The 17705-nt window shown below is 32.6% G+C and overlaps 1 protein-coding gene across 6 annotated transcripts in view; it reads left to right on the top strand.

Moving 5' to 3' along the window:
* Positions 1 to 5915, top strand: part of LOC136030681 (uncharacterized) — a 152292-nt gene extending 146377 nt beyond the window's left edge. For all 6 annotated transcript variants that reach the window (XM_065709762.1, XM_065709757.1, XM_065709751.1 and 3 more), the window contains 2 exons: positions 57 to 770; positions 3594 to 5915. In XM_065709762.1, the coding sequence (XP_065565834.1) occupies positions 57 to 770; positions 3594 to 3642 (763 nt within the window). In that variant the 3' untranslated portion in view covers positions 3643 to 5915. The remainder of the gene's footprint in view (positions 1 to 56; positions 771 to 3593) is intronic.
* The last annotated feature ends 11790 nt before the right edge of the window (positions 5916 to 17705 follow it).

The raw sequence follows: 17705 nt of genomic DNA, 5'->3' as shown, positions 1-17705 counted from the left end.
CTCTTCTTGGCTATGCCACCTTTTGTGCCTAAATTTTATTTTTGTAACTATTACAGGAGATTTTCTCGTCGTGGCCAAACTAATGAATTATATGGCATTGATAATCCTGCATGTGATGTTAATCCCCCAAAATCCCCATGGAATCATGCCCATCGCCAAATGGCTCTTCAAAACCAATTTTCAAGTGGTCACTCATTGAAATCAACTAAATCAGTCAACTTTCAAGAAGAAATAAGAGAGCATCCTAAATTAGAAGCAAAAAATTCGAATACCATTATTTGGAAGGCAAGTCCACCTCCGAGGCCAGAACTTGATGACATTGAAACACAACTTGTGAAACAAGATTCTCATACACAAACAATATCTAGAGGAGTAAGTCCTTTAAGGGAGTCAACTGAATTTGCTAAAAATTCATCTACCATATCAGTTAGCTCTTCATTTTTAGACGAAGACAGTGAAAATACTATTACCACGAATCCTAATGGAGTTGTAATTCGACTTGGAGGGGATTCGTTTCGTTCAATGAAAAGACAAAATTCTAACTTGAGTGAGGAGTCTGCAAAGAGCGATACTTCATTGGGCTTTTCTATATTTAATAAAATGTCAACAGAAGAACCCCAAGAGGGCATTCATATGAAGAGGATAGCTTCTGTTCGCAGATCCGGTGTCAGATCGAGAAAGCAATCCGGTGAGGCTGTTGATGCTGAGCAAGGTGTGTCTTCCACGGTTGCATCAAAAGTTAGTGCGTTCATTGGTGCCATAACTGTTAGGTAAGTTTAACTTGTTTTCTAAGTTTAAAATCAAGGACTATATGTAATAAAATGAAAAAGTGGAACTTTCAATTGGAGGAAATTATCTGCCATATAGTGTCATTCGTCGCTAAATCATTATTAAATCAGAAAAACAAGTTTTTTCAGATGAAAGTAAGGAGCAACATTAAAACTTAAAACGAACAGAAATTACTACCGTATATGAAAGGGGCTTTCCTCCTCAACGCCTCGCTCTTTACGCTAAAGTTTGACTCTTTCTCTTAACTCTACTTTTAAAACAGTAAAAAACTTTAGCGTAAAGAGTAGGGCGTCGGAATCTGATGGTGTGATTTTCGTTAAGATTGTATGACTTTTAGGGGGTGTTTCCCCCTTTTTTCTAAAATGAGGGAAATTTTCTCAGGCTCGTAACTTTTAATGGGTAAGACTAATCTTAATGAAAGTTATATATTTAAAATCAGCATTAGAATGTGATTCTTTTGATGTAACTATTGGTATAAAAATTCCATTTTTTAGATTTTCGGTTACTATTGAGCCGGGTCGCTCCTTATTACAGTTAGTTACCACGAACTGTTTGATAGTGCTAAAGTAGGTACATTGGCTGGAAAAACGAAAAAGGTAAGGTAAAAATTTCAGCACACAATTGCGTTTTAGTAACCTTTGTTTCTTAATTGATTAAAGCTGCTCGTAGTAAGCATTTGAAACTAAATTTACAGTCCCAAAACGTGTTTGTTGCCACAGTTGTTTGGTACCAGCTTCAGCAATTATGAGTAAAAACTTTTTGGACATTAATTCATATTTGACATTCTATGTTTTTAGTAAAAATTTATTGCCAATTTTTAAACATTTAATTAGTAAATTTAAGATGATAAATTTGTATTAGCTAACAAAACATCTTCGTGGAACAACATTACCAAAATAGATCTTGAAAATTGGCAAGTGAATTTAATTTTTTTTATTATATATATATATGTATATATATATATATATATATATATATATATATATATATATATATATATATATATATATATATATATATATATATATATATATATATATATATATAGTAAAAAAAAAAAAAAAAATTAAATCCACTTGCCAATTTTAAGATTTATTTTGGTAATGTTGTTCCACGAAGATATTGCCAGATGAGGCATAATGGCCTTCCCCTCTTATACATCTTTGTATATAATTTTTTTGTAGTTTTATTTTGTCTTTTATTTTTTTCTTGGTAGATTTCAGTCTATTTTCATTCAAATCGGACCGTAGCGATACCTGAGACTAAATATCAGCTGAGTATTTGAATTTTTTCCTTTCTTTCACTGTCCGTAATTTTTCTTAATTTTTTTTTTGTCCTGTGTTTTGTATCAGAGTTTTTAGGATTAGCTGTTTCAACACACATGCGGTGGTCTCTGGAAGTGGGTGCTTATAAAACTTAAATTTTTTGTAGTTCTAATTAGATTGGCTATCTCAAATTTTTCTTCCGAGAATATTTTGGTCCTATCCGGGGTCCTCTCACATAATCTACGACAACTATCTCTATTCAATCACCCATAAAAGCACACATGCATCGGGAAAATAAAAATAATCGTTTTGTTATAGAAAGCAGGTACCTCTGTATTAAGGCTATCATACATATTGAATTTCATAGTGTAATTTCTATAGCGTATTTGCCATGTCTTTCCAAAACTGTACAAATTTTCCTATAATAATCAGTAGCGACGGGTAAATTCAAATTTTATTTATTTTGTATATTTAGAATCAGCATAAAAAGCCAGTTCTTTTTATTTACCAGTTTTAATCAAAATTAAGATCTTTAGGTTTATGGATTTTTTTACAAGAGTAAATGAAACCGAATGCAGGACAATCTTAAATCCAACTTTAATAAATTGAGAGCTTTCTTAAATGGGAGAGGGTTGTCTGCACATTAATCCCTGCTGTGTACGCTCAAGTTAAGTTTTTGTATAACAATCCTTCAAGAATGACAGTTTTCTCTAAAAAACTATATCATTAAAAAAATTAGTAGTTTAAGTGGGGGATTTTGAAATGTAAAAGTTGGATTTTAGGGGCCGCAATTTTCACGTTTTTAAGGGTTTTTTGGGCGAATCTTGGGTTAAAGAGATGCGTCAGTGGTGCTCGCCAAATTGTGATTATCCGCAGCACACCCATTTTACCTCCTTAAGTGTGGAAAATGGCTCTATAATAACTTTCTATCTGGGAGACCAACGATTTTAACTTCAGATTGATTGTATGGATGTCACTCAATAAACTTGTAAATAATTCGCTTTTCCCCCGCAGTTTCAAATTTATGGCATTAAGATGAATGGTGATCAGCTAAAATGTCAAATTAAATGGCCAGTTGTTATCACATAAAATGGCTCTTTCTTCAAATACCTGTCTTTTTTTCAAGAAATGCATGAAGAGCATTGTCTTGTCTCCAAAATCTGCTTGGCACCTGGCCTCTAGAAGGCCAGTGTATCTAACTATAAAGGGCTAGATCATCGTATTTCAAATTTTGCATTTTACAAATTTTCCATCGTATTTCAAATTTTGTATTTTACAAATTTTCCATCGTATTTCAAATTTTGTATTTTACAAATTTTTCATCGTATTTCAAATTTTGCATTTTACAAATTTTCCATCGTATATCAAATTTTGCATTTTACAAATTTTCCATCGTATTTCAAATTTTGCATTTTACAAATTTTCCTGAATCGATTTGATGCTCTTCCTCTAATTGTATTCACGCATTTCAGTGCTTTCTTGTACACAATAGATTATATAATGCTCCATGTGTATATTTGACAAAACATTTTTTTTCAGAAGGCCTTCAAGGGAAGAGGATTCAGAGGAAGAAGGACCATGGTCGTGAAGACTACGTTATGGCATAGTTCATAGATAAATTATATTTTCCCGGTATCTAGTTTAATGTTTACTGCCATAACTTCTGTATGTGTTGAATTTTTATGCTCCTATCTAGGCTATAAAATTGCTGTAAAGTGTAACTTTACTTATACCTCTTGTGGGATTAAACCCCGATCCGTGTGGGATTTCCTTGTGACAAAAACTACAGCTGTTACAGCTTTGTTGAACGTGAGAATAGATTTTCAACATGTAGTTTGTGGATCAACAAAATTTAATCAAAAATTAAATTTGTGTTGTTGTTGGAAAAAAAACTCACAAAATTTTTGACAAATATTTCAAATTGTTACATTATTATCTGAAAATCTCAGTCTGTTGCTTCAGATCTTCAAGATATTAATAAAAAAGACAGCCTCGAAGCAAAGTAAGCGATTTCTTCATCTGCAGTTATTTTTATCAGTAAAATATTTCTGTGTTTTTAATTCTAAAAATCTTCCACTTTAGTGTTCTACAACCAAGACATTGGAGATCCACGAAAGGGGTTACGTTTTCGTCGATAAATAAAAAAAAGGCTATGTTGTAAAGCCTGGATTTTACAAGAAAGAAATGGAAAAAAAATGTTTTGGTTTTCGTGGAAAGAATGCTTTTTGAGACATCTAAAAATTGTAAAGTAATGCATTATCATAAGCTCCTCTTCTGACGAATTATATTAGGTGATAATAGCGGATAAACCGCATTTTGGAAGAAATATAATAACTCAAAATATCTTGAACATATTTAGGTACTAAAAAAAGGACTGGGCCAATCAATAGAGCTTGCTGGGCTTGAGAAGCTAAGTTCTAAACTAAAATGTGATATAAATCCATGTGAATTACCACCATCGCGATCGTTGTCCAACAGTGATACCAGAAAATCCCTTAAGAGGTAAAGAGACGGAGCGTTTTTTAGCTAAAGATAGCCGTAATAGTGACATATTTTCACAGTCTCAACCTAGAAATGTTTTGCAAGATTAACATTAATTTTCTGTATTTCTTTACTGACTGGATTTTTTTTGTGATTTGTTTTACTTTATTGTAATTTTAATTCACTCCAATTTAATTTGATAAATTTGTATTATAACTTTAATTTACTTTAGTTCTATATATATATATATATATATATATATATATATATATATATATATATATATATATATATATATATATATATATATATATATATATATATTTCTTGATGTTGAAAAAGTACATTAACTTGCAACGAGGCTGAAGCTCATCCACTCTTACTTAACATGCTTATTAATGGTATGGTACAATAAAAGTCGTTTTTTATGTTAAGTTTTTTGCCAAATAAAAATATTAAACAATAAAATGTTGAAAGGGCCTTTTTAGTGAAAAGGTCACTTAAAAGCTCCAAGAAAATGCCAAGTCGGTCCAACCCGTTTTACTTAGGTAGTATTTGTGGTTTTTAGTTTCAGTTATACCATTGATAAATTAGATGCAGGCGGAAAAATTTACTAAAAATGTGTAAGAGATGCTTAAACTTTTAAACTGTATGACTGGTCGGAGTATATCCCAGTGGATATTCAATGATGACTAACTTAAATTCCACTATGCATAAAAACTCTTGCAGTCTGAACATCTAGAGACAGCTCTAATATAAGAGACGTCAATCAAGTATTGGAGGGATAATATTTGTAAGAGGTATAAGCCATGCTATGTGTATTTGATTTATCAATTGTTAAGCTACACTTCTGTTTGAAAACTTTTGTCCGGTGAAGTCTCGTTAATGTTGATTAAAACTCTTTTAATTGGTTTAAAAGTGCTTAGTATAATCATATTTTGAATATATGTACAGTTATATTACTAAATTGTGAATATAGACGTCTCCACAGAAATACATTTGAGGTGACGGACAGCTCGCATTTGTGGTTAGGGGGCTAAGTTCCTGAAACTTCCAAAAATCAGACAACTGTAGGAAAATACAGAAAAGTTTAAAGATTTTGATTATTTCAGGGGGCGGGCTAGAAGGACTCTTCTACGTACGTTACTGTCTTGAAGCGTTTTGTTTACTAAATAATATGAAATCGAATATGGTTTTATTTTTGAATGTACTTGCAATGTTCCTGTTTATATTATGCTAATCAAATCATGATAAGAGAGCTGTGCCCTTGGGAAAAACAGGATACTGTTTCCAATTTCCTATCCTTGACGCCTGAGACATTTATTTTGATATTTTTTTCGAATTTTTGTACAGTGCATCCATTAAATAAGTTCTAAGTTACGTTTCTCCAGTTTTTGATGTACCAAAGACCATAATAGGGAAATATTTTTGGATATAATGGGACAAATAGGGATTCTAATGGAAAAAAGAGATTATTTCAGAGTAAATTTAGTAAATTCACTTATTAGTAAATTAGTGAACAAAGGTTTTGTTGCAAAATATCAATAAAGTTATAAAAGTTTGTTTTATTCTGTTTCTACCTTCTAATGTATTACTTATTAGACCAGCTAATGCACATTGATGTTACGATTATTAAGAAAACCAACTTGATAGCATTTAATTTAGACTGTGATGCAGTTGTTTTTCTCGATCGATTTTTCTATTCTTACTAGATAAAAAGAAAAAAAAATTAAAATTCAAACTTCTTCTAACAAATAAGTTTCTCAAAGAAAAGTAACTAGCCATATTAAAAACTAAGGCGAGCAGAAATAATTCAGACTAAAGCGAAAAGAAATTACTATCAATGAATAAATGAACCCCATAACGAAAAATCACACCGAACGTGAAAGTAAATGATACTGCTATAGATGAATAAATATATACTAAATTACTCAAATATGAACAATCAAAACAAAACGAATAGCAATTACTGCAAACAGGAGTAGGACAACCACTCCATAAACCTTATAAAGGCTGAAGCCTCCTTTGCGCTTTGCTAAAAGTAAATGTTATTTCGAGCTGCGTGTTTTTATTTGTCATAACAACACCATAACAGAAAATTGAAAGCACAAGCCTAATCTAGGCTCACGTGATGCTACCTCTTCTCTTGCCTCCTTCTCAAAACTTCTAAAGGGCTTCAGGGGCGTTTGCTTTTCTTGGTATTTATTTTCGACCCTGTGTATTTTCCTTGTCAAAAAGACTGAAGAAAAAATAATCACCATACTAATTAACTTCACTGGAAAGAACTGATGAAAGCAAACTGATGGTTGATTGTTTAATTAATTATATTAACTTCTCCAAGTCTCAGTAATTTTGATTGCTCAATACTATAATTACAAATTGAAAATGTTTGAAGATTTTTTCCACCCTCTGGCGTTTAGAAGGCTTACAGGGCGGGTAGCATTATTCGTGTTTGTAGTTATTTCTGTTCATTTCTGGCAATTGTTGGGCAATCTTCAAAATACATTTGTTTTCTATAAGGCTCATCTTACCTTATCTAGATGTCCTATAAGTTAAAAACCTATCAGCGGCAAAATTAAAAATTTGGGCCTATGTTCAGGCATCTCAAACCAACAAAACCAAAATTAGTGTCAAATCTTTTTTCAGCATAGGAATGGACCTCTACAAGAGTCTTATGATCTTCATATTCAAGCTGATTGGAGAACCGAAACAAGGCCTCGTTTTTTTGTCTCCCAAATTTTTCGGTAATTTCATCTGGAATAATCGAAGATTTTCACTGGTCTAAAAGGTTCTCATAGTCCCTTTCACCTTAGCCTCCTCCTTAAAATTCAAAACTTGATATCCATTTTCCTACTTCCCTCGACACTGCTTGAAATTGCCAACTTATTCCCCAAAGCCTTTCCCAGTGACTGGACATTTTTTTTTGTCACCTGGCAACAAACAAAGTCTTTTGATTTACCTTGCTACTTCGCCATGAATAAAATATGGGTTCCATAGAGGATTGTAGTGCCAAAAGCGTCTAGGGAGTTTGGATGAGAACATTTTATATTTCTCTTCCCTCTCTCAGAAAGCCAAAATTTAAAGCTCATTTGGCCTCCCTAACACTCCCCAAACGTGTTCCCAGGGTTATTGCAGATACGCTATTTTGATAACTTTGTATATCTTAATATCTTTTGAATTATCTCGCTAATTAGACGATAATAAGTTCTAGTTCCTATAGCAGCTTGCATTGCAATACATTTAAATCGATCACACCATATTTATCCACTCCCCCAACAAAAATTTGAAGTCCATTTCTCTGTTCCCAGACGCTATCTAAAAGTTTCATTTGAATTCCACTAAGCTCTTTCAGTGATCTTGCAGATATGTTGCTCTTGTAGTGAAAAATATCAAGAGATTTACCTCTGCCTTTTCACCCAAGTCAAAATCTGAGGTCCTTTTGATATTTCAATACCTCCTAATGTACTAAATCTATTTATATTGTAAAATGTTACTATGCAAATCGTATATATATATTATACTAGCTGTTGGGGTGGCGCTTCGCGCCACCCCAACACCTAGTTGGTGGGGGCGCTTCGCGCCCCCCCCCAAGCCCCCCCGCGCGCGTAAGTCGTTACGCGCCATAATAGTTACGCGCCATTGTAGTTGTGTCCCTATGTCCCACCTGTGAATATAGATATATATATATATATATATGGTTTTAACTACGTAAAACTTGCGAATATACAACATTCTTTGCTGTCCCATTGTCTTTGCATATAAATAGATTGTCAGGTTATCCCCCTGTTTCCCCCGGTGTCCCCGTTGTAGTTGTGTCCCTGTGTCCCGGTCGTCATTTATATTCCCTGTGTCCCGGGTCCCGGTCATCATTTGTATCCCGGTGTCCCGGTCTGTATATACATTCGTTTTTTAGTTTTGTTTTTCTCCTTTATTTTTTTCCTTTTTTTTTCTTTTTTAGCTTATTTAGATTTTTAGATTTTTTAGTTTTTTTTATTAGTTTTTAGTTTTTATTTCTTTTTAGTTTTTTTGTCCCGGTCGTCATTTATATCCCCCTGTTTCCCCCGGTGTCCCCGTTGTAGTTGTGTCCCTGTGTCCCGGTCGTTATTTATATTCCCTGTGTCCCGGTCGTCATTTGTATCCCGGTGTACCGGTCTGTATATACATTCGTTTTTTAGTTTTGTTTTTCTCCTTTATTTTTTTCCTTTTTTTTTCTTTTTTAGTTTATTTAGATTTTTAGATTTTTTAGTTTTTTTATTAGTTTTTAGTTTTTTTTTCTTTTTAGTTTTTTTGTAGTTTTTACCTTCTTTTTAGTTTTGTTAATTTTTTTTTTTACTTGTGTCCTGGTCGTCATTTATACTCCCTGTGTCCCGGTGCTTTGTTGATTGCTAATCGAACATTCCTTTTGTCCTGGTCGCTTTCTCTTTGAGTGTCGTCATTTATTTTTTTCTTTTTTAGTTCTTTTAGTTTTTACCTTTTTTAGTTTTTTTTTAGTTTTTAGTTTTTTTAGTTTTTTACCTTTTTTTAGTTTTTTTTGTTTTTTAGCTTTTTTATTTTTTTTATTAGTTTTTAGTTTTTTTGTAGTTTTTGCCTTTTTTTTTAGTTTTTTATCCTGGTCGCTTTCTCTTTGAGTGTCGTCATTTATTAGTTTTTTCCTTTTTTTTTTAGTTTTTTATTGGTTTTTACCTTTATTTTAGCTTATTTTTCAGTTTTTTCCTTTTTTTTAGTTTTTTTTATTTTTTATTTTTTTTAGTTTTTTACCTTTTTTTAGTTTTTTTAGTTTTTTTAGTTTTTTAGCTTTTTTACTTTTTTTTATTAGTTTTAGTTTTTTGTAGTTTTTGCCTTTTTTTAGTTTTTTCAGTTTTTTTTTTAGTTTTTTATTGGTTTTTACCTTTATAGTTTTTTTAGTTTTTTAGCTTTTTATTTTTTTTATTAGTTTTTAGTTTTTTTTGTAGTTTTTGCCTTTTTTTAGTTTTTTCAGTTTTGACGTCACCTAATCCAGTTTTTTCAGGTGACGTCACCTGACACATCCATCCACACATCCATCCACACATCCACAGACAGACAACTTATTTTATATATATAGATTAGATATCGGAAGACCCGACACTTGGAGAACAGCAGACTTGTATATATTGATCAGCATTGTTGCTTGTCTTCTAACTGCAGATAATGTAGACTTCTTCTTGATGTCATGGCGTAACGTTAGGTTCGATACAGCCACCATGGGAAACATAATTTAAATGAAAAATATGTTTCCAAACTTAAAGCTCTAAACGAATTTTCTCAAACTTGTGACCTATCTAGACTGTTTTTGTTTTTGTTTTTCGGTCAGAAAATCTCAGTGTGCTGTCAAAAAATAAAAATAAAATATGGAGTTGTTTTCAACAAAAAAATATATGGATATATAGATACAAAATTATTCCTGGCCTTGATAGTCTGCTCATTTGTTCGAAATGTGGGAGAATAGATCAGTGTTGCTGGTGTGCTAGTATCGCTGTTCTGGATTTCACTTTTGGCTCCTACGAATAAGAATTTTCACAGCAAAGTTAAAATTGAGCTCTGTTTCAACAGTCTAATTGCTTAAACTTTGTTGCAAAATCTTTGTTTGTGAATATTAGAAAATACGTACACATAAACAAAATATATCACCAGAAGGATTTATGGCTATTTCATTAATCAATAATATATAATTTCTCCGTACGAATTACTTGTAATTAGTACGCACCTTTGCTTACACTAGAAAATGTCCACTTTATAAAGGGAAATAAGAATGTGTTTTTCTAAAACTCAGAGGGTCAAGGTTTTTTTTTATAGTTATTGAGTTTAAACGTGATTCCGCTTAATCAAGTGTCCATTTAAGACAGGTTTTAGTGTTTCTTAATCGTCACATAATAAGTTAATTTACGGTATTATTTTTAATGAATTAGTGGAAACCTTGGAAGTTGAAGCACATTCTTACGGAGAAAATTATACTACGAAATAATTCTTATTACACATTTATGAAAGTATAGGCTTTCTCCTATATGATAAAAACAAACAAAGAAAATGTTATTAATATATGTTAATTAATATGTTATTAATAAAATAGCTATTTGACACATAAATTTTCACTTGGTTTTACAGCGTTCTAAGAAGGTAGGCAATGAATTCAATGAATCCACTATATGCTTTAGCAGAAATGGACGACATAGTTCACTGCAGAAAAAAATTTAAGAATTATATTTCACGAATGTTTAAGGGAGGATAGGGAAAGGTAAATCACATGAAAGTTTATCACAGATAATAACCTCGGCGCCTTCTCTTCGCCTATATGGAATGTTAAGGCCCTTGTACCACGGTGAACGAAGATGCAATTAGTACTGAAATTTAGTTTGCTGCTTTATTCAAAAAACAACACCTCTTTTAGGCAAGCCAAAATAGATCCAAATCCGAAGCCAAAATTTAGCCTTATTTTTATTCCTTGAATCAGGGCTCAATATCCAGAAAGGCTTTCGAGTTTTGGCTTTGACAATAGATTTTGGCAAACTTGATTCTTTTGTAAATGATACGATGATAATATTCATTAAGCTCCTTATTTCTTTCACTAACGTGTATAGATCTCTGTAAGAGACGATAACAAACAAGGATTGTTCAAAAACCGGGATTTTCCTAGTTACTCAAGCCAAAAAAAAGTCAGTTTCTTGTACGAGATTCTCGGCTAAGACGATTCCAATGGTGCATTTTATTAGCGTTTTTATGCTATTTTCCAGTTACTTTAGTCCGTTGTTCTTTCTTTGTTGTTCGTCCCCCGTTGTACGATCATTATTTTTTGGTATCTTCATCAGATCCTTTTGTACTATCATCTTTAGTTTATAAAAATGGTAGACACATCGTCCTTGACGAAGTAAATTGACAAAGGGGCATTGTCATCACCATGATCTAACCAAGCTTTAAAGACTTTTGGCTTATCTTGCATCTTTAACGTTTTACTTTTTTACTTCTCACTCCTGAAAAATTCTCACTATGATCCGATAGCACCCTTTGGCAACTGTTACAATGACAATATTAAGATACTAGCCATTGTCATAGAGGCCTAAATGAGTATCAGCCTCTCCCCCACCGAAAAAGAGAAATTTAGGCACGTAGGCTTACTTTCCATTAAGTTGGTATGAGACCCGACGACCAATTCCGGTAATTGTCCTGGCGACGAGTTTTTAGAAGGACCTTTCTTATTCGCCCCACCTGAAAAAGGTCAGTTTGTGTTATGGTCTTCTAAATGCCTAATTATTCCATTAGCTATTGCAACATAAGAAACTACTTAAAAAACAAGTCGAATTTTGTCCATTGATTCCCATTCCTCAAAAGATTTAGCCCCAACTTCCCATAAAAGTTTATTCAGTTCGCTAAATGGTTTACACCTTTTTCGAAATTTGCCACCAAAATTGGCTTATGAAATTTTATTAGTCTACTGATTACAAATTGGTGCCAAGCATAAAAAATATATATTATCCAAATAAAAATTTGTCAACCATTTGTTTTATCGTTAGTAATTTTTTCACGCCTTTCTAATAATAATAATTGAAGTATGAGCATTTTTTTTATATAAAATTCCATAGTTAGGTCTACTATTTATATGTTGAAGAAAATGTATCAATATTCTTTAATAATATCCGTCCATTAGTAAATCAGGACATACATTGTTTTGTTTAATTTAGTTTTATGCTTCATCAAGTTTTCCTGAAAAACAAACCTAATTTCATTCCCAGAAAATTTTATCTATGCTATTTTGACAACCTAGATATATTTACATTATGGTTTGATGTAGCACACCATCCTACCCAGAGTATGGCCCTGTTCTTGTACCTTGTACTTTTTACGTTATTTTTGGTTAAGAACTACGATATAGAACGTCATTGATCATGAAAGTCTATGTATTTCCTAAAAATATTGATTTTTTTTAGATATTACGTTTTATTAACTGGAAAAGAAAGTAGGTACAGCGAATTCCTTTTACACATCCCCTTAAACTGCTCTCTATGATGTTCCAATGCCCCGCTAGCTGTGGAGAAGGAGAAAATGAAAAAAAGGGACGTTGATGGTGAATCCCATGCAAAAAAAAGAAAATGATTTTTCTCGGCATTCAAACCAAGGGATTTTCCTTGTTGTTTAAGCGAAAAGAATGTATATTTTTTTGTAGGGGATTTTCGGCTAAGGCGATTCCAATGGTGAGCTTATTAGGTGTTTCTCTCTAATTTTTGGTTACTATGGTCCGTGGTGCCTCCTTTACTATGATTTATCTACCGCAAAAATTGTGACCATTATATTTGGATATCTTCATCAGATGCTTTTTTACAATAAAACTTGATATATCAAAACCATCTGAGAGATTTATCCCTGGTGGCTTACTTATTTAAACACTATTTGAGATTGCCCTTTTCATATACCGACACTATTTTATAAAAAATTTTAAAATTAATTCTTGTTCGTTTTTTATTGTTAGTCTGTTTCATTAGAAAAAAATAGAGAATTTTAAACCTTTTCGGTTTTTTTCTACAAGAATTCATAGTTTGGCTTACCATTTATCTGTTGAAGAAAATTTATTAACAATTTTTAATAGTACACGTCCATTAGAAAATCTGGACGTAGCCTACGTAGTATTGTTTAATCTAGTTGTATACCTCATACAAGTTTTTCTGAAAAATAAAACTTAATGCCATTTCCAGAAAAGTTTATTTATGCTTTTTTGACAGCCTACATGCATATACACTATGTTTTGATATAGTCCAACACCACGATCTACAGTCCCTGAAAGTTTTGCATTAACATGATAAGCTTTAGTAATATTAACACTAACAATAGCAGTAGTTACGTTTTGGTCAGTTGAATATCCCCTTCATGATTCTTAGGAATTTTCAACTGATACAGTAAGCTGTCCTAAACATTTTGCTGATACGCCCTTTTGGAATGTGTATCCAAATTGTATATTGTGAATGGGGAATTCAAATTTCCCCTCGACATTTCCTTAACTTTTTGCTTCTAGCGCGCAAATCTTGCCTCTTTAGTCAATTGATCGTACACCTCATCATTTCTTCACAGTTCCAAATTAATGCACTCAGCCATTCCTGGGTTGCGCCCTTTTGACAACCTGTACGCATATAACTTCTTTTGATTTAGTTCAGCACTCCCCTCAACATTCTGCTACAATCTGTAACTTCTTCCCCAGAACATGGCATTATTCTTCCTCAACAGAGTATGACTTTGTTCTTGTATCTTGTACTTTTTATTTCATTTATGGTTGTGAACTATGAATATATGTGAACTATTGATCATCTTTCATGTAAAAATGCTGCTTTTTGCCAAATAATTGGTTTTATTCAAATGTTATGTCTATTCACTAGAAAACCGAGTAGGTATAGCAATTCCCTTTTACATTAACCCTTAAATAGCTCTCTATGATATTCCAATGCCCCACTAGCTGTGGAGAAAGAGAAAATGGAAAAAAGGATATTCATTGTTTTTCCCATGCAAAAAAATTACTTTCCTTCAAACCAAGGAATTTCCCTTGTTTTGGAAGAAAAAGACCATAAGTTTCCTGTAGTTTCATTCATCTTTTTCTTTTTTTTTTTTACTATATTTCATTATTTGTCCTGCATTACAGTGCATCTACCGCAGCAACCACGATCAATATCCTTGGATATTTTCATCAGATGCTTTTTTACTATAAAGCTTCGTATTTTAAAATCATGTCAGTGATTCATCCGCGGAGGCTTGCTTGATTAAATTTTGAGCTATATCATAGAAAACGCGTTTCCCTAAACTTGTTTTCTGATGTGTGTGATATTAGGGCAACTAAAAGGGTATGAGAGTTGGTTTGGCAGCCCTCCCATAACTTTAGTCTATAAAAATGTAAGACAAATTGACGTTTACGAAGTAAATTGAAAAGGGGCACTCTTATTACCGTGATCGCACTAATGTTTTTACGACTTTTGACTTATCTTGTATCTTTAACCGTTTTACTTTTTAACTTCTTACTCCTGTACAACTCTCACTATGATCTGATAGCACCCCCTTGTAACTATTAAAGTGCTAAAATTAAGTGACAACCATCGTCATAGAGGCCAAAATGAGCATCACCTCCCCAACAAAAAAAAGGAATTTGAGCGCGTAGTCTTACTTCCAACTAAGTTTGTCTGAGATCCTATGACCACTTCCTGTAACTGTCCTGACGACGAGTTTTTTTCTTGGGAGAGCGGGCCTCTCTTATTCACATCACCTGAAAAGGTCAGGTTGTATTCTGTTCTTCTAGAGATCTGACTATTCCATTAGCTCTTTCATTATAAGAAATTAAATAAAAAAAATAGCCAATTTCTTGCATTGGGTCCCATTCCCCAAAAGACGTAAATAAGACAATAGCCCCAACTTCCCAAAGGTTAATTCACTTCGCTAAATTGTTTACACTTTTTATGAAATCTGCAACCAAAATTAATTTCTGGACACATATAATTGTGTTTATTTTATTTTTATTCCTCATCAAGTTTCCAATTCTCATCTTGGAGTCAAGCAGTATATTAGCTTCCCGGAAGGTAGTAACCCGTCCCAAATCTCAGTTTTAAATTAACGCTAGACACTACTAGATTGTGATCTTTGCTTTTGACATAAATACAGCACTCCTGTATACCCTAGTCTCTTTTATTGATCCTACCATCTTTCAGTTTATCATAACACAACCAATAAGGTTAGCTGTATTATCATCACGTGAATACGATGTCAGCTTATGGGCCATTTTATGACTAAATACTGTATTGGTTATAAATAGATTGTTATACCTATAAAATTACAGTAGTGCGTAGTTACTACTGTTTTCTTTCCCCACACCAATTTCTACTTACCTCAGTGTTAAACCCTCCAAATAAAAAACACCATATTTATAGCTGGGATCCTATCTATTTGTTCCTGCAACTGAAAGTGAAATTCATCTGAGTCACTTCTGTCTCTGTCAGACAGTTCTATAGGGACATATACTACTATGACTGATACCACGCACTACTTAGTTACAAAATGGGTGATTAGTATTTCGTTATTAATATAATATATTTTCAACATAAACAGGACTTAGCTACCTGCTTATTTATATTAAACTTTGCTCCTTGTCTGTGTACCCCATCCTTCCCGCCTGAGTAAAAAAGTTCAATATTACTTAATTTCATGCATTCTACCCCTAGGACATGGGTTTCTGAAACACATAACAAGTCCAGTTCGAAGCGTATGAATTCTTCAGTCGAAATGTTAATACCATAGTTAATTTTTAACGTCACAACACTCCAAGTTGCAATTCTCATATTCTTTAAATCATTGAAATTATTTTAGCCTTAGCAAAAGCAATAGTCCTTGAACCAGTGCAGGACGGAGACCAGCATATGTTTTCAGGTCTACACCGAAATGCTTAAGCCGGCTTAGAAATAGACAGCAAGAAGTTCCTGAAACCTTCAGTTGAATGGAGCCTTTGCGCAATCCTAGGCCCATCTTGGTCACAACATGGTTTTCAGCACGTGACGATGCTTTTCTATCAAAAAGAGTCGAAATCCCGCACAGACAGTCTCAAGCATATTACCTCCGAATCATAATATATTTAAGCCTACAAATATTATGGTACTACGGAGAGGCAATCCGTAATAGATATATTAGTTAGAAAGAGGTTTTTCAGTCCCAAAACGCCCATCAAAACAAACCAAGCACAGAAGAAATATCCATTAATCGAGCGTATGCTGTGTCATTTCAAGGCGAGTAAAATATTTCACCGAAATCATCAAACAATCAAGGCACATGCAATTGTAATTAAAACCGGTTGAAATCTGCCATAAAGGCAAAAACGGTTTATTTTGTGCAAAAGCTCAGCTATGTGAATTTGCATAAGCATAAGCAAATAGATTCTTAGTAGGTGTTTTATGGACAGAAAAGAAAGCTAATCAGCCTATGAAAATGTGAGAGATTGATTTTCAAACGCAAAATGGCAAAACAAGATTTTTCATTTACTGATACTTTCGGGGTGTTACGGTCATAATGGTAAACTATTTATTCAATAAATGCGCAAGAAAATGTTTTATTTCTCGATAAGCCAAATTAAAATTTGTTTTCATATGAAAAAATTAACTAAGAACTTTTAAAAACGGACGAAATTGAATAATCAGGTATCTTCATAATTGATTTGTCAGTTTGGTAACGTTAAATATCCCTATTTTAATTACATAGACAGTGACCTTTATTATTTCAACTTAATTCTTGCAACTAGTGGAAGCTGGTTTTCTAAAAGCCAAACAATGAATCGCGAACTTGTGATTAAAGATGAATAGATTAAATCATAAAAAAAGAAAAAAACGCAATTCTAATTCATTGAATGTAAAATATGAAAATTCAATAAGAAAAATCAAAGATGATTCTTCTAAAAAGATACACGGAGATCATTACACGATACGATATATGTAAAGACGTTAATCAAGAGCCGGTCTACCTTTTCATTTAGAATTTAAGACAAGAGTAGGCAGATAGACTATTTGTAAAAAAACAAAATAGACCAAGGTACAAACTGCATTTATAAAAAAATTAACCTGAAAATTAAAAGAATGAGATTAATATTTTAGTTCGCCCGCTGTAGAAAAAGGACATTTCAAAAGGCAAAATAAAAACACTTCGTCTAAAAATATAGATTGATATTTTACCGATCTTTAACTTGGATTATTGGCTCGGAAGATCAAGAAAGCTAAATAATACCATTAGCTTCCTTTAGTGAAGGAAACGAGAGGTGCTGGCATCTAGTCTTTTAAAAAGAACCATTTTACGGTTTATTTTCACTGAAAATACTCTTATTTATATAAAAGACATGAATTGTTGTGAATGAGCTAAATGTAAGCGAGTAGATGAATTTTTTCAATAAAGAAAGTAACCCAAAATTTAAAACTTTGGTAATAACCCATCTAAAAAATATACAGGGTTATCTTTTAAATTTTCAATTACGGCTCAAAGCCCTGGAATCGCCCAAATAACAAACTATAAGAAATGCCGAGCTCAGTTCTAGTGCAAGCGTTTTTGATTCACCGATTGAAATTTTTCTGTTACAAAGAGCAAAAAACAACACTTCACCTTCTTCCATTTAGGTTTCTGGTCAATTATCGTATCATGAAATTAATTTGCAAT

Source organism: Artemia franciscana, chromosome 1, assembly GCF_032884065.1.
Source record: "Artemia franciscana chromosome 1, ASM3288406v1, whole genome shotgun sequence".
NCBI classification, from domain to species: domain Eukaryota; kingdom Metazoa; phylum Arthropoda; class Branchiopoda; order Anostraca; family Artemiidae; genus Artemia; species Artemia franciscana.
This window is presented reverse-complemented; position numbering and strand designations above follow the sequence as displayed.